The sequence below is a fragment of the Mustela lutreola genome, chromosome 4 (assembly GCF_030435805.1).
Source record: "Mustela lutreola isolate mMusLut2 chromosome 4, mMusLut2.pri, whole genome shotgun sequence".
In the NCBI taxonomy this organism is placed as follows: Eukaryota; Metazoa; Chordata; class Mammalia; order Carnivora; family Mustelidae; genus Mustela; species Mustela lutreola.
Window position 1 is genome coordinate 57,772,077 of NC_081293.1, and position 26,249 is coordinate 57,798,325.

The 26,249-nt window shown below is 35.3% G+C and overlaps 1 protein-coding gene across 5 annotated transcripts in view; it reads left to right on the top strand.

Moving 5' to 3' along the window:
• The first annotated feature begins 222 nt into the window (after nucleotides 1-222).
• The window catches only part of HERC4 (HECT and RLD domain containing E3 ubiquitin protein ligase 4), a 121,510-nt gene continuing 95,483 nt past the window's right edge, over nucleotides 223-26,249 (top strand). The window contains exons 1-2 of one of the 5 annotated variants that reach the window (XR_009352602.1): nucleotides 223-630; nucleotides 2,473-2,778. Coding sequence is in view for 4 of the 5 variants with exons in the window: in XM_059170114.1 (XP_059026097.1) it covers nucleotides 2,553-2,778 (226 nt within the window). In the remaining variant the exon portion in view is untranslated. Of the gene's footprint in view, nucleotides 631-2,472; nucleotides 2,779-7,092; nucleotides 7,110-7,213; nucleotides 7,347-26,249 lie in introns of those variants that run through there. The other 4 variants (XM_059170114.1, XM_059170115.1, XM_059170116.1 and 1 more) reach the window with 4 other exon arrangements.

The window sequence follows — 26,249 nt, forward strand, 5'->3', positions numbered from 1 at the left end:
GGAGTCTTTTTCACTAAAATGCCAATCAGCGCGCCGAAACTTTGTTGCAAGACACGCCGAACACCTCTACTTGGCTTTCGCAAACTTCTGCATTTGACGTTTTCCTCTCAAAGCAACGCAAAGCCGACACTGCGCACGCGCGCCAGTCGAGGTGCCCTGGGAGGATTCCGGCGCAGGCGCGCGGGCCGGGAAGTGGGCGGGCTCGCGCGCGTGCTCTGTGGTTCACTTCCGGCCTGCCCCTCCCCCTCCCCGCGTAGCTACCTTCCCCCTTCTCCCTTCTCCTCCCCAGTCTCTTCCCCAACTCTCCCCACCCCTCGCGTTCTCCGCCCCGCTTGCCTCCAGTCCTTCCCCGCCCGCTCCATCCGGGTCGCTGACGGCTGTCTCTAGACTGGACAGCGGTGGCTGCTGTTCTTCTCTGGGTACCCGGTAAAGTTTCACAGGAGCCGGGGAAGGGAGCTGCGGAGCAGCGGAGCAGCGGCACCGACGCCGGAGGAGCCCTGGTGTTCGCCGCCACTGGCTGAAGAAGGAGGGTCCAGGAGCTGGAGACCTGCCTCAGCTGCCGCGCTGCCTCGTTCTCTGGGGAGGCGCCGCCCCCCGTCGCCCTGGGCTTCTCCTGCCTTGAGGGGCTGGGTGAGTCGTTGCCCCGGTGGGTTCGGGTGCGTGTGACGGCGTTAGGGAGGGGGCAGGCCGGGCTGGGCGGATTCAGGCCGGCCTGGCGCTGGGTGCTTTCTCAGCGCTTCCTCGGGGTGGGGGGCTGGGGACGAGGACTTTGTCGCTGCTCTCTGGCCGGGGGGCTGAAATGTCGCACGTCCTTGGGGAAGGGCCTCCCTGGGACTGAGGCGCGCCGAAGTGAGGACTCTTGTCGCCTGGCCTCTTCGGCTGCTGCGAGCGGGCGGCTGCCGTAGTTGAGTGATCGGCCCGCGGGGTTGGGTGTGTGCAGACGATTTCACTCCCCTGGTTCCCCTGGGCTGATCTGAGTGCACGTTCTGGGGATGATGGGAATAAAGTGCTTCTCATTCCCCTACCTGTTGCTGGTGAGAGGACGCCTTTCTCATACCTCTGACTTTTTTAAAGAAAAGGATGATAAACGATGGTTAAACCTTATGCGCTGAAATCAGGGGTATTTTTCAGTCCTCTATTCTTAAAAAAAAAAAAAAAATTACGGCTAGACAATGTAGAACTCTCGGGAACCATCGAGTTCCACTGTCCCAAAGAATAAAATCAAACTTCTCTGAATGGATAGGTCATGGAATGGACAGCTTTGGTAATTGCTAGCCCGAACGTAGGAAAGTTGGATTTTGAAACTTCGCAGGTTCTGTGTAAGGAATGTGGGTGACTGCAACGGGAATAAGGCTGACTTCCTGTAATTGTTATTTAGTAACGTGATGTGTTTAAAAGTCTGTGTGGGTTTACAAAAAGAGGACTCTTTGATAAGTGTCTTTACAAGGGAAGAAATAATGTACTGGAAAGTTCTACAGATTTCGCCACCAGACTATCAATGTCCCATCCCCCATTCCTGTTCTTGAAAAATCGGCAGCGCTAGGGTTGTTTGCAGTTTTTTCCCATTTTCAAATACTTGTTATAGAGGTATAGAGAGATATAGATTGCCCAGGGGAACTATTTTTCTGTCACGGTAGCCATTCGTAATAGAAAATGTTGAATTTGGGGGAACGTCTTGATGCTGAAACTCCATATTTTGTTTTGTGAGTATGTAATTATGTACATTGACTTAGTTTTAAAATTAAATAAGTGGTGAGGTCGGAGTGTTACTGTTTTGATATATAAAATACATTTTTATAAATAAAAATATTTATAAAAATAAATAATTTTTTATAAATAAAAATGTATTTTATAAAAAAATACATTAGACGAGTGTCTTAAGATTTGGCGAGAACTATACTTTTCTTTACGGCCTATTAGTGTGAATAATTGGAAGATCATTTAAATTGTGGGAAATTTAAAGTTTCCATTATTAGTTTTATTTCTCTTACGAATAAGAACTTCAGTTTGCTGATACAGAGGTAGGTATTAAAAGGTTTAATTATGTTGTGACTTGAAGATTGCAAGGTTTTATGTTTGTGTAGTTGGCAAAATTTTTCATTATGTGTATACTTGATTTTGGGGTTAGTGGATGTTTTATTTCTTGCTCAATAAAATGATTTAAAGTGAAGCAAAAATTAATTTCATCAAAGTACTTACTATTTCCATTAGTCACAAGATAGCAAAAAGTCAAAACTGGTCAATATGTTGTAAATTTTCCAGAGAATTACAGAGTGACATTTTCTGTAAATGTTTCTGTATATTTTTAAAAATTCCACTGCTTGGTTTTTGAAACTGGGTGATAGTTATGTGGCATATTATAAAATAGATTTCATGTTTACTCTGTAGTAATTATTGTAGCATAGCACTTGAAAGAACAATTATACATCATGTTTCCTTTGAAGTCATATTAACCTTTTTGTATCTCCTCAGACATAGGTATACCTCCAACTTTCCAGTGTTTCAGAAGGAAGTTTTTTTATTGAAACTGGAAGACCAAAAGAATTACAAACATGTTGTGCTGGGGAAATGCATCTTTTGGACAGCTAGGTTTGGGTGGAATTGATGAAGAAATTGTGCTAGAGCCCCGAAAAAGTGACTTTTTTATAAATAAAAAGGTCCGAGATGTGGGATGTGGACTCAGACATACTGTATTTGTTCTGGATGATGGAACAGTGTACACATGTGGATGTAATGATCTAGGACAGCTAGGTCATGAAAAATCCAGAAAGAAACCAGGTAAGTTGAAAATTTTTTTGTCTGCTCTTTCTAATATATCATGTAAGTTTGAAATGTCAAGTAATTTTCTCTATTCCTAAACTCATATTTTTTTTTTATCAAGCTTTAAAAGCAACTAGGAGTTAAATACATCCTTTACATTTGCATGTTTCTAAATACTTCATTATCTTGTGGTTTTATTATTTTAAACTACTGTTGTTATAAACCCTTATTGTATGAAGCTTTGGTTTCAGAATATAATTATGGGTGATGTAAAGCAATAGAGAAAACCAGCATGCCATGTGGATACCTTTTCTCTTGGACAGAGTATATAGGTATAGAGCATATAGAATGTAGGTCCTATGTAATAAGTACTAGTCAGCTACTTTGGCAGATTTTAAATGCATAACTTATTGTATTGTTTTCCATACATCAGAAAGAAAAGTAAATAAGATGGAAGCTTGCCTAAAATTTATTCTAATTTTTCTGTTGTTCTCCCTATGGTGTATGAAATACATTTTATTTGGTTTAGTTTGAAGTATCTTTTGTTCCCCTAATTTCCAACTTTCAGGTAGCAGCACTAGCTATTAAAAGTTTTGTGACTGTGATTATGTACTGATTTTGTAGTAGCGGTATAAGCCAAATGTAAATTTTAGTGTAATGAGAATTTTGAGGAATTTTTTCACGTGTCATGTTCTCTTTTCCTATATATAGACTTTAAAATATTATGACACTTAGAAATATTGTTATGTGACTTTTACTCTCAATTATGAATATTAAAAGTTAATTCTTAAGATGGTAAATTCAGATAAGACCATAGCTGTACTGATTTATAGTTTCTTCTTTTAACTAACAATAATGGCACTTAAATATTTTCTATGGGATTATTTTTCTTTACCACTTTATTATTTAAGTGGTTTAGGTTGTTAATCTACTTTTGAGAGAATAATGGAGATATAAAATAGTAAGATATTAAAGCATGTTATTCATCTTTCATATCATCTCACCACCATGCCAAACCTCACCTTTCTAACTTGTAAAAACTGTGTAGTTTTCATCCTTTCTTTGTTGTTAGGGTCTTAATCTTTTTCCTTCTGCTTTAATTTGTAATTTAAGTGTTTTGGATGAATGGTAGCAATCCTTAATACAATAGGTTTAATTATTGCAGAACTCAAGGTAAAGGGGCAGCTGTCTTGTACTCTACCTCACTAAGAATATTTTATGGAATCTTAACCGGAATTTCATAATCTCAGTGATTGAGGTTGTCATGTGTAGACACGAATCGTAATTTATTGATATGTATTTACTGTCACTGCTTCAGAGGCAGATATATCCTTTACCTTTATCGCTTAGCTTTTTGAATGCTACCTTATGTTGAAATTTTCATGGTTTTGCGGCTTTTTTTTTTTTTAAATACTTAACATGCACCACAGCAATAATTGAACAGATCTGTGTTTTGCTTTAGCAGTTTCTGAGAGGCTACAGGACAAATAAAAAGTACGAAGCCAGCGTGTATAAATTGCCAGTATAGTTTCTGAAATTTACTAAAGTTTAAATCTTTTACATCTTACCAAGTATCTGTTTTGTGTCCAGGACAAGGAAGAAATTGTGCATTAATAGTATGTGTGTTTAACAGCTTTTAATTTAGCGGGTAAGATTCTGAGAAACTTAACTAGCCATGAGAGGTTTTTTTGTGGTCATGTTGACATTGTGATGATTGCATTGTGACATTTATATCACTGTATTGATTCATCTTGGAAGCATTATTCGGTAATACAAAGTTGGAAGGGTGGGTTTACCTAATTTACAATACTTCTTCAGGATTGCCTTATTGTTCAGGATAAACTTACAGACTAGAAAAATGAAAAAGGCATGAACTTTGTCTTTGAAAAATTTGGAGCCTGGGTTGGGAGTTGAGGCATACATAAATGAAAATACCTAGAGAGGATTGAAGGTTGACATGACATGATCCATCCTTTGACACTGGGAAATTTAAATGATGGGAGGTGTCATTGTGGAGTAAATTAAAGATTTCTGGGAGAAAACGAAGTCTTAATTTTAACTCAACCCTTCATCACATAAATAGCCAGAAAATAAATCTGGAGCTGAAATAGTTTAGTTTTAAAGGAGAAGAGCCTGATCTTGAGAAAAGCTTTCTACTGGAAGTCCAGGTTCAATGACACATTGAAGTCTATCTGAGAGGTAGGAGAAAGTAAAAGTTCGAAAGGAGGTAGTTGCTCTGATAGGGACTTTTCTTTTAAACTCAGTTTTGATTTAAGGTTTTTGAGTGGATACTTTTAATGTTTTTAGCTAAAATTATTTCCTTTGGGAAGAATTCTTCAATGATTTAAATGTATTCCTTCCTCAACTGTTTTTTTAATTTGTGAGTTTGAGGACTGAATTAGAAGGTAAGGAGTTCTTATTTAATTGGTTTTAACGTTTTCTGTTCATTGAATGAATGAATGAATTGAATTGAATTTCTAAGACTGTAATAAACATAATTCATTTTATCAGGTTTTAAACTGACAGCATACAGAAAGGAGGGAGCTAGGAATTATTTCCTTGTAGATAATGGCTTTATAAGCATACTAAATATTCTATAATGAGGAGTAGAAGAGAAACAGGTGGCTTCATTCATTAAGGATAAGCTATTCTTCAGAGTTATCATAATGTACTGGAGGACTCAGGCTTACCGTGTAGTAAATAGATTCAGCCTATGGCCTATTGGGAGAGGTTTCCATTCTGAAAATTTTAGGAACCACATGGGAAAGATTCACTGATACCCTTTATTATATGCCAAGAGTACAGATTGTGTCCATGTTCATCTCCGTTCTCGTGTATATGTATGCCCCTTGATATCACTTCTAGCTCTTTCTGATTATTTCTAGAGGAGTGAACATCTGTTTCACTTCCATGTATGTATTTTTCCTTCATAAGAGTTTTTCAAAACATTTTTAGCTAGTGACTCTTAGTTTTCTTAATTCGTAGCTAAAGGTAAATATATTTGATCTTTAATATGCTAGACCAGTCCATCTAAATAGTTTTATTTTTGTATTTTCTTCCAAATTCACTTCTGAATTTTAAGATAATGTATAGGTGGTGTAGGTGGTGTACTTTTTTTTTTTTAAACAAGATCATTTATTCACTATATATTCAGTCATAGATATTACTTGATAACCATGGTCCTAATGTTTTGCACATCTACTTCCACTTATTTCATGTTAGAAATACTACTAAATATTTTATGACCATAAATTTGTAAAATAATGTGATATAGTCCTCTTAAAAATGATTGTTTTGATGGTCTTTTTGGTTTACAGAGTTCTTTCAGTTAGATTATCTCATTTAATCCTCACAAGTTCTGTGCGGTAGCTAGAGCAGGTGTTATAGTCCCCATTTTATAAATGAGGAAAACTGAAGTAAAGTAAGATTAAAACACTAACAATTAGTAGGCTAGCAAATGTTAAGGGAGCACTGTATATCCTGTGGCTTTACCTTTATCCCATGAAGGTTTTCCCATGCCATATTTAGTAGAGAATAGAATATTTATTCACCTAGAAGGAAATTAGTTTCCATCAGTATTTTAATGTACTTCCAAGGGTTAAAAAAAACTCTTAAAATTTTACTCTTTTATAACTGTTATACAAGGAGGATGTATTTTCTTATCTCTTTTGATGTATAAATTCAGAAGGAAATCATTTTAGGAACTGTATAAGAAGGTTGAGAGTTCTATTTTCAAGATGTAATATGCCAACATAATCTAAAAATTCAAATATATGTATTTCATTCCTGAACTGAAGACTAACTTGATTAGCAAAGTCAGCAGCAAAAAACGTTTTAAATGTATGATAAAATTAGTTATAGCTTATGCTCAACTCTTCTACAGAAGTTGTAAAAATCATGAGCATTGATTTTTTTTTTTTTTTTCCTGTATCCCAAAGTCGTGATTTCTACTGTTGGGTCAATCTAATGAAAGCACTTTGGTCACATAGCAGTAATTACTTGCTTGCCTTTTTGCTACATTATTTTCTGACTTGCTCTCTCTGTTCATAAAACACAAATCTATAAATGAACTTAAAATATAGTTGAAATTAAAAAATAATATAGGAAAATAAATGTATAAATACGTGAAATAAAATTGTTCATATAGATTAAAATTACCAAATTATCCCACATGTTTTCTTACTGAACCAAAGCATATAATACCAAAGAAGCTTATTATGTTTTATAACCCCCTAGTTTTCATAATACTTTCTAAGGATGAGAAAGATGTGGATGATACGAAGACTTGAAAAAAGTAATTACTTGGGTCAGGAGTGGAGACTTGCTTTGGACACTTTACTTTGAGGAAGGTTAGTGCCCAAGAATCACAGTGTCGAGGGTAGGGAAAAAAAATCATAATGCAAACAGATGACTACTGTTAGAGAGATGTATAATAATACTTTACTTTGTGTAGGACCCTACATCTGAGGAATTTCAAGAGCATTACACAATAACTCATGGTTCCTTTCAAAATGCTTGTGACACAATTTGCAAGAATTATCCTCATCTTAGGGGATAAATTTACGGAGAAATGGCAGCACAAGTTGGTAAGTAACTTGTCAAAACAGCAGGTGACTGGTGAACATCTATAAATTGAATCTGAAAATATAAGTCTACCAGTCTCCTACCGTATTCACTAAATTGTTCGTATGTTTAGAATTATTTAGAGTAATATCTTCTGTTTGAGGCAGATCAAATACTAATTTGTTTCTTTGCCATTTTATGTGATGGCCTGTTGAAATAAATCATTATTTTACCAAGATGCTTGCTTGTGTTACCACTTTGGTGTACTTCATTGTAACCTTGTGTGGTATGAGGAATACTTAAACAACTATGGTAACACCCAGTCTTTTCTCTTTCTTCTGTTATATATCATATTCTACTTCCCTTTGTTGTCTAATGCTTTGCTGTGCTGCTATCCAAGATCCATAGTAACTACCAGATGCGATTGATTTGGTGTCAGCATTGGAACTTGGATTAGTTGTATTAAGTGCCATGTAGCTCTTTGTAGGATGCATTGGTTTGATTAATGCTTTATAAAACCTTTAATCCACAAAGAAGACAATGAAAGAAGTAGATGTCTAACCTGAGCAGTTTGACAAATAGAGGCTTCTTTAGGAGATTTAGAACCAATGATTTTTTGGTTTGTGTTTGGTATATTGGTGGGGTTTTTTTTGTTTTTTGTTTTTTTTGATCTGCTTCCTAATGAACCCCTTTCCTTGAAAGGATAGGAGTATGGTATATTTCAGTTTCCCCGTTTGGGGAGTTACAGGGAATCCTTGTTGCAGGTGAAAGCTTAGGTGGTCTGGTTTCCATCATCTCCTTAGTAAGTGTTCTTGGGGTTCTGTGTTCCCAATATGTTATCCAAATGTGTAGTATTATTAAAGCTCATTTCTTACAGACCCCATGTACTTTTAAAATTGCTTTGAAGAAGTAAGTCTCAACTTCATAGATACTTAGTTTTCCTAGGATTCTAGAAAGCATATCGGGTACTTGGGTATTTATCAGGTACAGGTACATACATATTAAAGAAAACCTAATAGAGGACATGTATTCATGTATTGTTGCAAGGGCTTTTTGTGCTAGGATTGTGTTGGTGAAGAAGCACTAATGAAGTTAGTGGGAAGCATTAATGAAGACACCATATTAAAGGGCCCATGATTTATCCCCATTCAGCTTCTATGGATCTTTTTCATGCTGATGGAATTAAGAAGACAGTAGTTATAAAGATATATTATTATCTTAGTGAATTCTGATAGTTACTTTACATGCAGGAAAAACCTGTGCTGTGTATAAATGTGTTTTTGGAATTACTATTAATAAGGGAATTTTCTTAAATATTGGTGGCACAGTCTTCAAACTATAATATTTGCATGGAATTATGCTTTTTTCTTCAGTTCTGGGATGGCAGAAGTTTAGTTGAGCTTTCGTTGGCCTTATAGAAAATGTTCTAGAGTCCTTTTATGTGTTTTTGACATTATTTTAAAATATCCTAATTATTTTTTTATTAATATCCAAATTTAGTTTCATTTTCTTTCTTTTGCTAGGTGTCCTGCTATTCTGAAATAACACATTTTTAGTTGTTCATAGTTTTTTCTAATTGTAAAAGTATTATCATGTTCTTGGTAGAGAATTTGAAAAATACAGACAAGAAAAAAATCAACCATAATACCATCATATATGGAGAAATGCTATTGTTATTTAACACTTTTTCTGTACTCATACATGTTTGTGATCACAGACTGAGAGTATATTTTTATATCTCAATTTTTTGTTTCAGTAATAATTAAATAAATATTTCCTGATTGTTTAGGGATATTGTTAATGATAGTTTAGCACTTCATTTTAACATTTTAGAATTTACATTCTCCTGTTTTTTGGAATTTATTTCTAGATTTTTGCTATAAATTATGTTACCATGTGTTTATTTCAGTTCAGTCTTTATTTGCTTCTCTATTAATTTCTTTAGGAAAAAGAGTATCTTTAATTTTAACAAATCTAGAAGAAACTAACTGAATTTATTTAAGCAAAATTAAGCATAGTTGTGCCTCACCCTGCAAAGTTGATAAAGCTAAGAAGATATTTGTAAATGAAAATTTTAAAAATGTATTCATTTGGCAGGCTTTTGAGTATAATGTGATGAATATCATTTAAAGTACCAGAAAGGAAGATGAAACAAGTGCAGAAATAAATAGAAATGCATATAAAATGTGCTAAGTGTTATAAGATACGTAAACAGATTATTGTGTATAGAAGAATATTATATCCATTTGGAATGGAGTGGGTTGTCTATAGAGAAGATAGTATAGGAACTAGAAGGATACATAGTATTTCAAGGAGGAAAGAATGAAGAGCAGTACTTTATAGATAAAGCAGCTCAAATGACAGTTCGCAAATTGGAGGCCTATTAAGGGATGAGTAGTCCAGTTAACTAAAATGTCTGAGAATGTGAGCAAGAAGGTTAGAAAGGTAAAATTGAGCTCAGATTATAGAATTAATCAAATTAGAGAGCTTGAGTTTAATTTGGTGGATATCCACTGATAGTTTCTAATGAGAATGAACAGGTTTTATAAAGGAGGGGGAGAGAATTTAGAGGTAAAGAAATCAGGCTGTTAATGATGGCCCTTTAATACAAGGGAGCAGTTATATCAAGGAGAGATTAGGGAGGCAGAAAGAACTGACAGGCTTGGTAACCACTTACTTTGGTAATAGTAAGATAAAGGGGGAGCCAGGTGTGATCCAAGGTTGAATTAGTAATAAATATAAATGTGGATTCCAAGAAGAGAAGGAATGTTAGAGAAAAAATACAATGAGGTGAATTTTGTTTTAAACTTGGTAACAGTATTCAGTGATCAACAAATTCAGTACTGTAAGTTGGAGAAAGATCAGCGCTGAAGGCATGAGAGGTTTTATTTCCAGTTTTTTTTTTCTTCTCTTCAGTACAAAGTAGGCTAGCATCTCAACTCTAAATTTCTCCCTGATTCCAGCCCATTTACTTGAGTAATTAACAGTCTGTCAACAGTACTTAATTTTGTGTTTTGTGGGGACTATTTAAATCACCTGATGTAACGCCTTTGTAAGATTGAAATATTTATTTGCCAGGTACCATCTGATAGCTCACTCATTTGAATTTTATTGAGAGGTTCATTGCTTATTTTTGCTTAACTGACACAGACTTGCTAATTAATTATGCGTGACTTGTGTCCTTCCAGGTTTTACTGGAAACAAGTTTTTTTTTTTTTTTAAATCACAGGATCGCTACAAGTTATTTTTGATTCCAAGGAGAGCTGAAATAATTGTTAATATATATTGTATATGCACTGGCATGTAGGCAAGAGCTGCTAGGAAATGTGTCCTCAGATATGCTGTTGCGTCTGTGAAAGGGATAAGAGAATGGGGAAGGAACAGCATAAGGCTATAAGAGGAGCAGAATTAGGAACATCTGAAAATAATTGCATGAAAGTTTAGCTGCTTTACCTGTTTTGAAGAAGCTTGTGATTTTTTTAAAGTATGGCATGATGAAAGTAGAGCTTAGATTGCTTCCCATAGTTGGTCCCAAGTATTTATTAATTAATTAGCGCATGTATACTTTCTTATTTTTGATCCAGGTATTGCCTACCTATAGATTTTATAGCTAGGCATTCTAACAGAAACAGACATAATAGACCTAAACTTATCTTCTGGAGAGCAGTTAGTTAAAAGCCGGACAGGTTGGTGTTACCAACACCAACATAGTTTAGTGAACATAGGTCTGTTTCTACACTGAGTTGGGGAGTTGAGTAAGCCTTTGCTACTGGAAATATAGAGGAAAGGAGGGAACACATTAGAAGTTAGTATGACAGTGTAAAGGGAGAGGAAAGATAACAAACCTCATTAACTAGAGAGAAATTTAACAAATATTTTTGGAATATATTATTTAGATAAAGGAATGCTGATATTTAAAAATAATAATGGCAACCATCATTATGTGCCAGGCACTGAGCTAAATCCTTCGTACATTATCCCAGAATCACAAAATCACCCTGCAAAGTACATATTAGCTCAATCTTGCTAGTGAGGGAAATAAAACTTTAAGAGGCTAAAAATTTGCCCCAAATCAAAATTTAAATGTAATGAAAACAAGAACCAACTAGATGTTACCACCGAAAGAAAAGACACCATTTATCATAGCAAGAGAAAGATAAAATGACCCTGGAGTAACCTAAGAAGTGTGCAAGACCTGTATGAAGAAGACTTGAAAGCATTTCTGAGGGACACAGAAATGTTAGACAAATGGGAACCATGATTGTTAAGTAGGTATGCTAATCTAAGTAAATCTGTCGACATTTTCTCTAAAATTTATTTGTCATATTAAGGTGATCCTAATAAAAATACCAACATGGTTTTTTTTGTTTGTTTGTTTGTTTTTGAAGGCCCTAGTTCGAAATATGTAACATATGTAACATACTTTATTTCATTTATTTATTTGAGAGAGATGAGTAAGAGAGAGCACGAGTATGGTAAAGGGCAGAGGGAGAACCAGACTCCCCACTGAGCAGAGAGCCCAATGCAGGGCTTGATCCTGGGACTCTAGGATCATGACTTGAGCCAAAAAGATAGGCACTTAACTGACTAAGGCACCCAAGTGCCCCAATATATAAAATATTTTAGTCTTAATAGTTAAAACTGCCTCACAAATAGATGTATTAAACAGAATGTAAAGCCCGGACGTAGACCTAAATCACCTCAAATTAGTGGAGAAGAATTCAGTGGGGCTGTTAATAAATGATCTTGGATAAAAGTAGGAGCATCATCTAGGGAACAAAGAAAATTTGGATTATTCCCTCATGCCATGCATATATTTGGATAAATTCCAGATGAATCAAATACTTAAATGTAAAGACTAATCATAAATCTGCTCAAAGAAAACATGGACAAACTTGTTCATTAACTTGGAGTCAGGAAAGCCTTTCTGACAGTTGTGAAGAGGCATATCAAAGCAAATTACATGAAAAAAGTTGGTTAGGTAGAAACCACTGTAAAGTTAAAAGACAAATGGGAAAATATTTGATTCAATCAAAATGCTGATTTCTTGTATAGAAAGCACTCTTAGAGATTGACAAGATGAAAAGAAAATAGTCTAGGGGTGTCTGGGTGGCTCAGTGGGTTAAGCCGCTGTCTTTGACTCAGGTCATGGCCTCAGGGTCCTGGAATCAAGCCCTATATTGGGCTCTCTGCTCAGCACAGAGTCTGCTTCCCCCTCTCTCTCTGCCAGCTGCTCTGCCTACTTGTGATCTCTCTCTCTCTCTCTCTGTCAAATAAATAAAATCTTTAAAGAAAAGAAGTAAAGAAAATAGTCCAATAGCAACATGGTCACAGGATATGAACAGGCAGTTCACAAAAAGGGAAATATAAATGACTCTTAAATGAACACTCTTCAGCTTCATTCATATTAAGAGAAGACTACACTGAGGTACCTTTTTTTTTTTTTTTTTTACCTAACAGGTTAGCAAAAATCTTTAACTTTGATAATAGAATAGCTCCTTCAGCCCCAAACCAAGGTTTTAGTTTTTGAGGTTTTATTACTAATGGTCATCTGCAGGTCCAGGAGCAGATGGCCCTCCTGATATTGTCAGGAGGTCAGCAGTCATCTAATGTTACGTTACAGTGCCTACATCATTCACCTCACTTCATTTCATTGGTAGGCATTTTATCATCCTACATCCTCACAGAAGGGTGAGTACATTACAATAAGATGTTTTGAGAGAGTATGAGACCCTATAACTTTTATGACATTATGTTATAATTGTTCTATTTTATTATTGTTAGTCTCTTACTGTGCCTAATTTATAAATTAAATATTATGTATGTATAGAGAAAGCAGTATATACAGTATTGATTACTGTCCATGGTTTTAAAACGGAACCCACTGGGCCTCAGGATATGTCCCCTGGGAATAAGGGGAGGGGACTGCAATATCCTCTGTGGTGAGGCTGTCAGTGAAGAAGTGTTCATAGATTGTTAGTGTAAATTGATAAACACTAGAATGGTATTTTGCAAACATATGTTAGGATTAAAATGCACATGCCCTTTCTTCAAGAAGCACAAGAATATGGCTCTTGCTCTGATGGCTCCATTTGTACTTGTACAGGATGGCTCATTGACATATTAAACTGCAACATTGTTTATAATTGCAAAACAATAGAATCAACCTTGTGATTGTCTGTTGGGAACTGGTGAAATTGTCATTTCTTCAGTCAGTGTGATGTAATGCTATGACTGAGAAAAGAATAAAGGAGTTCTTTGTGTACTAATATGTGAAGATCTCTAAGATATATCATTAAAAAGAGCGAGGTATATAACATTTTATAGAAAACAATGTCTTAAATAAAATATGAAAAAAATATTTTTATTTGCCTATACATGCATTTAAAACACCTTGGAGGAATACATATATCTAATAATAGTGCTTACCTTGGTATAGAGGTAAGATAAGGGATGAGAACTAAGTTGAAAGAGGATGATGATTGGTAGACCTAGATTTTCACTGCATACCTTTTTTTAATTTTAATAATGTAAATATGCTATCATTATTTTTAAATAGGCTCTGGAATTAGAGTGCTTAGATACAGACTGACTTCTTAGCTGCGTTTTCTTGGGCACATTGTTTAGCCTGTTTGTGCCTAACTATTTATTTCTGTTAGGATAATCATGCCACATTCTTAGAATGGTTGTAACGATTAAGTAAGATAACACAGTGAAAAGAATAGTGCCTGGCATGTGGTGAGTGTTCTCAGTGTTTCTTAAAAGAAAACTGCCATTATGCCTGGGTGGCTCAGTTTGTTAATGACTGTCTTTAGCTCTGGTCATGATCCTGGAATCCCAGGATCCAGTCCCACATCAGGCTCACCACTCAGTGGGGAGTCTGCTTCTCCCTCTGACGCTCCACCTTCTCATGCTATCTCTCTCGCTTTTTCTCTCTCAAATATATAAAATCTTAAAAAAAAAAAATGCCATTAATATTAGAGTGGAAATTTAATTTTAAGTCTGCCTTACACTAAAAGTGGGCTATATGCTATTTCTGTTTTTGCCTTTAGATAGACAATGCACATCTTTTATTTTACAACTGAACTTAAGGCATTTATTCCACAAACATGTCTTCCTTCTGTGCCCCAAATATTGCATTGAGCATGAAAATACTTCTGTCTTCTGTTACCTTGTTGGAGCTCATACTATGATAAATTTTCAAAAGTATGCCAGAGGTTTTTAAAAAATTATGTTTGTGATGTTTAGAAGAAATGCTGTATGGGAACAAGATAGAAAATGAATTGGATTCCTTTACCATCAGACTTTAGAGATATAATGGATACAGAAAAATAAAAGAAGTAAAGATCCTTTTTTATTTCCTGTAAGACGCACATAAATGTTAGAAGTTAGATTTATCATTATTTTCAAAAGTTTATTCAGTGATGAATAATTAGAAGCTATCTTAGTTCATTCAGACTGCTGTAAATTAGTATGGTCTGGGTGGCTTAAATAGCAGATGTACATGTCTCATGGTTCTTCAGGCTGGGGAGTCCAAGATCAGGGTGCTAGCAGATCAGGTGTCTGGTAAAGCCCTGCTTCTTGGTTCATAGAGGGCCACTCTCTCCCTGTATCTTCACATGGCATGAGTGAGCTCTCTGGGAAAGGGTGCTAATCTCATTCATGAGGGTACCACCTTCATGCCTAATGACCTACCAAAATCCCTACCTCCTAATACCATGGCATTGTGGGTTAGGCTTTCAGTATATGAAGTTTGGGGAGATGCAAACGTTCAGTGTATAACAGAAAGTGTAGTTTGTGTACTTACATTTTGAGGAACATAGACACTTGAATAAATTCTGCATATTCACACTTTTAAATTCTGCTCCTCCTAGAATGATAAGCTGTTTAAAGTAAATGCATTTGGTTACACCTTTCTATTCTTACTTTGCATTTATAGTTACAACACCATTGTGCCTAAATAGGGTATCCATAGTTTATATGGTGACTGACTATAGGAAGGAGAAAATCAGGAAAGACAAATATACATATTTATGAAATTACAAAACTCATAAAAATGTGGAGAAAAAGGAACATTTTAAATGGAAATGGTTATACTGTAAGTTAACTATGTCTGTCTCTCCAAAACAAACTACAAAACAACTCTTCCTTGTTTATTAATGTTTCTTGAACTCACTTAGGTTCAAACCTGAGATTCACCTTAGGGTCTGCTTCCTAACCCATAACACCGACATTGACTGAGTTGTCAAATCTTACTGATTGTTTTTTAAATAACTCTCCCGTCTTTTCATTTTTTTGGTAACTGGCTAAATATTTGATGTTGAGCTAGTTATTTTAAACTCTCAGGCCCTTAGATTCCTCTTTTCTCAAGCTAAAATTCTTTTGTTTTCATTCTAGTTAGACTGTTACTGTCTATGCAGACTGTGGCAACAGCTTTCCTACTGATGTCCCTGCTCTAGTTCATCTTTGTAATTCTGGATGATTATTTCTATGGCATATTCTATTTCTGTCTCTTGAATATTGCCCAGCTGAAGAACTATCCTACATCTTTATGATCACTCTTATAAGGACTCAAGTCAAATATTTTGTGTGGTATCAAGCACAGTTACCTAGCATTCAGTAAATTAATAAGTTGCATTTCTGTCTTCCTATTGTATGGAATTATTTGGGTAAAGATCTTCTCTACGATGTCAATTCCTGAAGGATAGAAGCCTTTATATATCTTCATTACTATATTGACAACACTGGTACATACAGAAGGGACCCAGGAGTTTGTTGAATAAACACATGATCAGTGTATTTTATTGGATGTACCATAGGAAGAGAAGAAAACTATAGATTTTTTTTTTTTTTTTTAGGATTTTATTTATATATTTGACAGAGAAAGCACAAGCAGGGGAGCGGCAGAGGGAAAGAGAGAAGCAGGCTCTCCACCGAGCAGGGAGCCTGATGCAGGGCTTGATCTCAGGACCCTGGGATCATGATCTGAGCTGAAGGCTTAACCACCTGAGCCACCCAAGCACCCCGAAAATTATAGACTCTTAATGAACTTGAGGGCCATCAGTGATGTTATAACCAAAATTGTAAAATTTTAAATTTTAAGAATGTACATGTTGGGTATAATATGGTTAAAGTCAGTGTGGGCATAAGAGGAAACAAGAATGAAGTTGGAAGAAGTTTATTATATTCAGATCCAAGAGAAGGGGAGTCACATGCTGCACAGCCATAGGGGAAAACACTAGGGTAGTTAAGAGGCAGAAGACAAGAGCTCAGGGGAGATCTTAGATCATGGTCTTCATTGGGATTCCTCCCAGTTTGGTGAATTCCTCCAGGTTTGGGCTGTAGGGTTGGTTTTTAGTTTCCCGCTACCTGGCCCTGGGGTGATTTAGGGTAAAGGAAATATTGGCTTCGTGTGTGAGAGTTAGATAAGGAGATAGGGACTGGTTGGTATGCATATAAAAGGCATGCTTGTGGGCCAGTTGTTATCTTTAGGAATTAGCTAGCCTTGGGGAGGACCATTTCTTTTGAGGTCTCTAAGCCTCCTGCTCCCCAAATGTCAGCCTCAGGAATACAGAAAACAAGAAAATATAGTTAATGTGATTGGCCCTTTGATGAATGGATGTCAGATATACAAGAATCTAAAAAAATAGTAAAAAACTCTGATAGTATATTCTGAGGGTTCATTCTTGCTGGTCTTGAAAGCAAAGCAGCTATTTGATTGATACTATATTTATATTGGGGTCTTTATATATGAACTTCTTTTCTCCTCAAAGCAGTTAATTTCAGTGGTTGCCAGACATCCAGAAAGGACTTTTAATTTTTTTTTTTAAAGATTTTATTTATTTATTTGACAGACAGAGATCACAGGTAGGCAGAGAGGCAGGCAGAGAAGCAGGCTCCCTGCTGAGCAGAGAGCCCAAGGCGAGGCTCGATCCCAGGACCCTTTAACCCACTGAGCCACCCAGGTGCTCCCATAAAGATCCTGTTCATTTATTTATTTGAGGTAGGGGTGGAGAGCATAGAGGGAGAAGCCAACTCTCCACTGAGCAGGGAGCTCGATGTGAGACTCGATCCCAGGACCCTGAGATCCAGACCTGAGCTGAAGGCAAATGCTTAACTGCCTGAGCCACCCCGGTGTCAGGACTTTTAATTTTTTAAAGATTTTATTTATTTATTTTTTTAGTTATTTAGTTAGTTAGTGCAGGGTGGGGAGGGAAGGTCAGAGGGAAAGGGGGAGAGAGAATCTCAAGCACTCTCTACGCTGAGCATGAGCCTGTCGGGGGGACCCTGAAACCATGATCTGAGCCAGAATCAAGAGTTGGGCATTCAGCTGGCTGATCCACCCAGGTGCCCCCAGAAAGTACTTTTCTAAAGAAAAAAATGTTCAAAAAAAACCCTAGATACAAAATTTTAAGTATATTTTGAAAATAAATTCTTGAAACACGACCTTGTTATTTAATATTTAAATATTAACAAAGGGATGATAGCAGTTCAGTAAATAGGGAAATGTTTATATCTTACTGCTTTTATCTGTGAAGTAGGGATGATGATACACCTGTCTTACGGTATTATGAGGATTAAATGAGAGTAAATAAAGTGCTTAACACATTGCCAGGCACATAATAAACTATGTATGCTATCTGTACACCTGTATGTAATAGAATGTATAAAAGGGGTACAAATTTGTGAATATCTGTTAAAATGGATTTTATAATTTAATTAGTTCTGTCTCCATAAGAACATTATTTTATTGTGAGCTGTCAAATAAGGCATGTAAATTACTTTATGTTAACTTTAGCTTTTATCAGGGAGCTCGTTAAGATGTTTTGGTGACTGTGGGTTCTACCATTCCAGATTCCTATTGGTGGTGATTTTAGAGAAAAAACATTTTCATGTAATTTTTATTTTTGTTTTTATTTAGTTTAGATGTTTAGTTTTATTAATTTATCTTATTATCATTATATGCATTGTATTATAGTTCCTTTAAAAAGTGTCAATGAATGGTTATTTCACTGTAGGAGTAGAGTAGTACATGCCTTGAGTGAAGTAGCCTTTTGGTTATTATCTCTGTAATAAAAATTAGCACTATGGTTATTTAAAGGGGGAAAAAACACTCTAAATTATTTATCGGTGTCATTCCCTAATTCCAAGTAATTAATGTCTTCGTCTTTAAAAAGTCAAATCATAAAATGCATCAACTACACATATGGTTCTTTAAACAATTAAAGAATGGAAGAAGAAAAAGCCACTTGTAGATAACCAGTATTGACAATTTAGTATTTATTTTTTCAGTATTTTCTCTGCATATATATTGGGGCTGTGTGTGACATTTTTAAAAATAAGAATGAGGTTATACAAATTTCATACTAATGGTATTGCATAAACTTTAAATTTTTAGAGGTGGGTTTTAAGTGTACTTTCCATTGCTCTAGTTAAGAGTTTTGAGAAATTTGGAGAGAAGGGAAAGGAAACCCGTATTTATAGCAACTAATGAGGATTATTAGGACAAAATTTTGAAATTTAAGCTCTGGCAGAATTAAACTTTTAGTAAGAAGTTGAAATGGTGTTTTTTTTAAATTAGCTATTTAATAAAGTTTATTCCTTGAGACCTCAGTTTTTAGTTGTTACCGAATTACCATGCTTGTTGCTACCCATAACAGTATTGTTTTTTATTTTATTTCTTTTAAAATATTTTATTTATTCATTTGAGAGAGAGAGAGAGCACAAGCAGGGGGAGAGGCAGAGCGAGAGGGAAAAGCAGACTCTGAGCTGAGCAGGGAGCCAGAAGCAGGGTTTGATGCCAGGATCCTCAGCCTGAGCCAAAGGCAGACACTTAACCATCTGAGCCACCCAGGCGCTCCTAACAGTATTGTTTTTAGACACTGATAAACTTGAACAACATCAGCAAAGATTTTTGTTCTCTGTATAAAACACTGATAGTTATTCAGCCTTTGTTGGAATCAGTTTTTTTTTTTAAATTAAAAATATGTGTAGAACTTCATTAAACTTGTTGACAACATTAAGAATTAAGGTTAACTGTGGCCTGGGATCTTGGTTGGTAATTATACTTTCATACCAACTAGTCCCTGATATATGAATGAATTATGTAGGGCCCTCTCCTAGCTTTTGATGGTTTGCTGTCAGTCTTACGATTTCTTCATATGGTATTCTTCCTGTGTGACTATGACCAGAATTCCTCTTTTGAGGATTAGAGAGGCCTACCCTATTCCCATATGACCTAATCTTAACTAATTATATCCTCAGTGACCTTGTTTCCGAGAAAGGTTGCATTCTTATGTACTGAGGGTTAGGACTTAAACATACACATTTTGAGAGAACACATACCCTATAGCAAGATTTTGAGATCTGTAGGTGAAAGAGGATACAGAGTAACATGATAGTGTTCAAATTTTCTTCAAAGCTGTTTTAGGATTTTGAATAAGCAGCATTTAAGAGATGATAGTTATGAATGTTACTAATGTTGTTGATGTAGTATGTAGTACCTTGGGATCCAGGAGGCAATACATTTCCTTTTTGTTTTTTGAGAAGACAGTGCATTCTTTACTATTAGTATTTTTTGTTTATAAGATTCTCAGAGCATATTATTGGTTATATCTTTTTTTTTTTTTTAAACATTCATTTATTTGAGAGAGAAAGCTTGCACATGCAAGTGGGGTGGGGGCAGAGGGAGAGAATCTTCAACCTGACTTCCCGCTGAGCATGGACCTCATCCCTCAGGGCTTGATCTCAAGATCCTTGAGATCATGACTTGAGCTGAAACCAAGAGTCAGATGCTTAATGGACTGAGCCACCCTGGAACCCCTTGCTGGTTATATCCTTGTATCAGGTTTAAACACTGGTTAGCAAAAAGACTGCTAATAGACCATCTTGTGTATTTTGTGATTGGTTGTCTAAGGTGAAGTGTGTATGTTTACTGTTACTAAACCAGCCTTGGTCAGTCAGTAAATATTCACAGGGATTTTATGGTCATTCCTGGACACACATATATGCTGAACTGCGTAATAATTGAGTCTCCTGCTGTCCACACTCCCAGCTGAGGTTCAGCAAAACGGTGCTCTGCTTTCTGGTTTCAGCTCTCATAAACAAGTATCCTTTTTGCAGTATATTTAGTCCCACATATTTTACATTTTTATACTTTTTTGGTGATTTCACTGTTTAAAATGACCTCTTGAGTGTAGTACTGAAGCTCTATCTGGCGTTCTAAGCCCAAGAAGGCTGTGATATGCCCTACTAGATAAATACATTGAAGCATAAGTTATAGTGCTATTGGCTGTGAATTTAATGTTAGTGAATCAATATGTATTAATTATAAGATGTCTTTAAGCAGAAACACATATTAAACAGGTTGTGTGTTGATCAGTTCATGAAAATGTGATCAGAGGCTTGCAGGAGCCTAACCCTGTATTTTCCCTGGGGGTAGTGTTTCAGTATTTGGAAAATAAGTATTTGTGGTGAGTTTACAAACATAACTTTTGCCCTATAATGAGAATTGATTATATTCTCAGGTAGACTAAAATAAACAGACTAAAATTGTAAGTGGAACAGTGATGGGGTTTCCTAGAAGGATGGTGCCATGAAATAAATCATCAACATTTAACACTGTTTTTTCTTCATACATTGCGCAGAGTTTTTACTAGCTTTTAAGAAAATGAAAGGAGTCTCAAGTCACTGTCTTTGTAGCTTTTATTCCTCTTTTTTTATAGCTTTCATTGAGTACAAATGCAAAATTGAGAATGCAAGATTTTTTATTTCTGTTCATAATGACAAAATTGACAGAGGAAAATGTTTCACAATTACTGGACAAATCACAAGGTGAATGTAGACCATCACTGTATGATAATATGAAATTGATCATTTAAGTGTACTCTTAAACAGTGAGTCTGGAGATAGTATGCTACATGAACTCTTTTCACAAATTCAAGAATTGATGAATATATTTCTTAGGTCCTAAAGGAAATAGGATGTTTTTATCCTGTTAGTTATTCAGTAGGAAGGATTTTTATCATGTAACATTTTGCAACAAGAACCTAGATCTATCCTGTATTGCTAAAAGGATATGCAGCGGTATTCTTCTTTTACAGTATTTGTGCCACAAAATTTATTTGACACAATTTGTTTATGAACAAATGCTGAAGTCAGATATATTTCCAGAGGTAATTGGGAGGAAATAGATGATGTTGAAAAACGGTCATTAGGTTGAACATTTTAATTGGTTTTTAAGTCTAAAAGTGGCTGTATTTACATTTATGTAGTAAAGATGATGGTTTTTTCCTCCTTACTAAAATGATGTACCATTAGTTTTCCAGAAATACTGCATTTTTAAAGTGTAAGTATAAGGACAACCAGAAGTAATGATGACCTAGGACTTATTAGAGATGTATTTAGAATATATGTGCTATCAGTATTTACAAGGTAGATATGTTACATCTCTCTTGTTCTTTATATTTTGTTTTTGCTCCTGTCTCTGAATAACATATTTTTTCTTTTTCAAGGTACTCTCTACCACTTGTTTTCTTTGCCCTTTAGTGCCTCCCCAAACTAAATGTTCTTTGAGCCATAAATACTCATATGAATACAGTGTTACTCTTCTCAAACTTTATATGAGCATTTGAAGCAAGCATAAAAAAGGTGGAAAGAATAACACAATGACTAAGTTAACACTTACCACATATTTTATCTGTTTTATATTTTTTAGAGGGATAACTTCTTTTCTGAACTATAGTTGACTACAATAATTATGTGCCATTATTAAAACTTTAGCATGAATTTTAGCATCATACGTTCATAATTCCAACATTTTCTTGTAGCCTCTCTTTATCAAGGGAATCAGCTGTTTAATGGGCTTGCTTGGCAAGTTTTTCTTTTGCTTTCTGTCCTATAACTTACATATTCATACTAATTCTAATTGAAGTGAGTTTAATTCCCACTTACTTCTACTTTTTCTCTATTATTTGCTTTGAGAGTCAAATGTAGCTTAATGATTAAAATTTGGTAGCATAGTACCTGGTACATAGCAAATAATAAATGTTAGCTTATTGGGTTTGGTATGAATTCTGTTTTCTTTCTCAGAGATGGCATCACTGAGTTGGGCTTAGTGAATTTTTTTGTTTGTTTTACTGGGTTCTTTTATTCTGCCTTTATTCTTGCTTATTGTTGACTCTCTTTTCAGGCAATCTTGTTTTAAGCATTCAGCTATGTAGTTTCATTAGGTTTGAAGTGTCTTAGTATACCACTGATCTGACTTTCTAGTATACTAGTAATGGGGATATTGAGGATATTCGTTTTGATAAGCCATTGGGAAAAACAAGAGTTTTAAAGATTTGTACAGGGATGTTTTGAGTTTTGTTTGTTTGTTGTCTGAGAAGCCTATATTAAGTGCTATTTCTGGGACATACAACTGTTATTATGTTTCTTTAATCGTGTGTTTCTGAAGTAGCTATCCATTCTCAGAATAGGTATCTCAGTAATTTGATGGGACAAAAATTCTGAAAGAACCAAGACTATGTGTCTTGAATTTTTAGTACATAGAAAATAATTAGAGTTCATGTTGGTCTCAAAATGAAAACATTGGTTTTAGTACATGGCTTTAACTATTTTCTCTAATGTTGTATTTAATTAAGTTTTATTTTTTGTTTGGAATAGACACATATGTACATGGTTTAAAAATCAGGGTAATATAAATAAACATTGGGAAGTTTTGCTCTTACATTTACTACTGTATTTCCCCCTCTACCTGCATTACCTGTAAATATGTTTATTAGTTTTTTTGTACATCTTTTCAAAAGTTCTTTATGTAGATATAAGTAAGTATAAATATACTTATTCTTACCTCTTACACAAAAAGTAGCAAATCATTTAGTATTCCACATGTTGATATTTTTTTCTCTTTGCTTATATACTCTTGAGGTCTTTCTGTATCCATATGTAGAGCTTCCTTATTATTATATTATCTTGTTTGTGGAGCATAGTATTCTGGTGGGTAATTGGAATCATTTACTAATGGATATTTGGAATATTTCGAGTCTTTTTTTATTATATACAGTGCTGCAAATATAATACACATTTTCACACATGCAAACAGAAACACATGCACACATGTGTATTTGTACTCTACCTTTCTGGGTTCTCTAGCTGGGCCCTGTCTAGACAAAAGGCAGATTAACAAGAGAAAAGTAAACAAGTTTATTAACACATGCGTTGAACTTACACATGGGATCTCAACACATGTGTTAATAAACTTGTGACGAGTAACTCAAGTGATAGAGCATGGGCTTACACAGAACAAAAGAACAGGAAATTTTTAGAGAAGTAACAGCAAAAAGGATTGAGTTTCCGGTGGCAATTGTGGGAAGGTAAATAGGTGGGGAAACTAAGATAAGCGCTAGTTAGGAAAGTTTGCAATGTAGGTTTTCCTGGTGCTATTTGTGAGCTGATAAGAGTTTGGAGTTGTCTCTGGTGATTAACTTCTGTTCTTTCTAGTAGAGTGGTAGATACCTTCACATATTTATGTCATGCTTTTAGGCAGTAAGGAGAAGGCAGAGAGCTTTTCTTATATCTATTTATACTTAATGTCTTTGAGCTCAGAATGATCCTATGCCAACGTGGCATATTCTGCTGCCCTTTAGTACTTAGGTATATCTGTAGGATATTTTCGTGGAAATGGAATTTGTAGGTCCAGAAGGTAAATTGATATGTTTTGTTAGGTATTGCCACATTCCTTTCCATAAAGATTGTTCTGTTTCATACTTCTGTTATCAGTATATAAGCATGCTTTTTTCTCCAACAGGTTGTTAACAGGCTTTGGAATTTTTATGAAAAATAGTATCTTGGTGTGATTTTTATTATAATCATAAACTTTGTAAATTAATAAACTATTTTTTAGAGTGGTTTTAGGTTCACAGCAAAATTAAGCAGAAAATAGAGTTCCCATATACCCCATCCCCATATATACACAATCTCCCCCACTGTCCACAGCCTATCCACAGTGGTACATTACCACCATTAACAGACCTACATTGACATCATCCAAAGTCCATGGGTTCCTTAGGGTTCATTCTTTTCTTTGTGTTGTACAATCTATGGGTTTTGTCAAATGCATAATAACGTAGTATTATACAGAATAGTATTGGTATCATACAGAATAGTTTTTATTTACTACCCTAAAAAATACTCTGTGTTTTGTTCATCCCTCTCTTTCCCCTAACTTCTAGCAAACATTAAACTTTTTATTGTCTTCAAAGTTTTGCTTTTTCCAGAATGTCATGTATTGGAATCATACAGAATGTAGCCTTTTCAGATTGGCTTCTTTTACTTAGGAATGTGCATTTAAGTGTTCTCTGTGTCTCTTTTCATGGCTTGATATCCTATTCCTTCTTATTGCTGAATAATGCTCTATCATCTTGATGTACCATAGTTTATTCACTATTAAAGGATATCTTGGTTGCTTCCAAGTTTGAGCAATTATGAATAAAGTTGCTGCAAATGTCTTTGTGTAGATTTTTGTGTTGACATAAGTTTTCAGCTCTTTTTGGGTGACCATCAAGGAATGATTGCTTGATCATAAGGTCAGAGTATGTTTAGTTTTGTAAGAAACTACCACCCTGTCTTCAAAAGTGGCTGTACCCTTTTGCATGCTCACCAGCAGCGAATAAGAGTTTCTGTTGCTCTCTATCCTTTCCAGCAATTTGAGCCATTTTAATAAGGTGTATAGTGGTATCTCATTTTAATTTGAAATTCCCTGATATATAATGTAGGACATCCTTTCACAGGCTTACTTGTCATCTGTGTATCTTCCTTGGTGAGGTGTCTGCTCAGTTCTTTCGCCTATTTTTTCATTTGGCTTTTTATTTTTTTATTGAGTTTTTAGTTTTTGTATATTTTTGAATAATAGTCCTTTATTAGATCTATCTTTTACAGATATTTTATCCAATTTGGTGGCTTTTCTTCGCATTCTCCTGATAAATGTAAACGTTGATGCTTAAAGGTTAACCCATGTGGAAAAGTATAAACATTATAAAGTATAAAATTGTGAAGTTTTGTAAAATTGTAAAATTTTGTAAATTGTAAGTTTTATAAATTTTCTTTTTTTTTTTTTTAAAGATTTTATTTATTTATTTGACAGAGAGAGATCACAAGTAGGCAGAGAGGTAGGCAGAGAGAGAGAGAGGAGGAAGCAGGCTCCCTGCTGAGCAGAGAGCCCGATGCGGGGCTCGGTCCCAGGACCCCAAGATCATGACCTGAGCCAAAGGCAGTGGCTTAACCCACTGAGCCACCCAGGCGCCCGTGGTTTTATAAATTTTCTAAGTCAACATATTGGCTTCTAAATGTAGTTTGGATTTGCAGTTTTCTCATCAATGAGGTTGAGCATCTTTTCATATGATTAAGGGCCATTTCTGTTTCTTCTTCTCTGAACTATCAGTTGACATCTTTTGTCCATTTTTCATTGAATTAATGGTCTTTTTTTTCCAACTATGTAAAAATTGGGAAGATTATTTCTTCAAGGTATGAATAACATTTTTCCCCCTGTTTTTCTGTTAGTCTTTTCACTTTGTTTTTAGTTTGTTTTGCTATAAGAATTTTCTCAAATGGCTACATGGAATCTCTTCCTCTTTCCTTAGCTCAGGATTTAGTGTTAAGTGTTACTGTCTTCCAGAATTCTTGTATTTAACGTTTTAGTAAGTATCTCATGTTCCCTTGAGGCCTTTTGTGTATCTTTATCTTAGCATTTAATCACAGTTCTTACCTCACCTGTTTTTCTGTAGACTGAAAACTCTTTGAGGACTAGAAATGGTTTATTCTCTTTGTGTCTCCAGTGTTTGGAGCGTAAGGGTATACAGTAAATACTAGTGTTTGGTATGAATGATTATTGTTTCTTTGTTTCTTGGATTTTGGTGCCTTTGATTGTA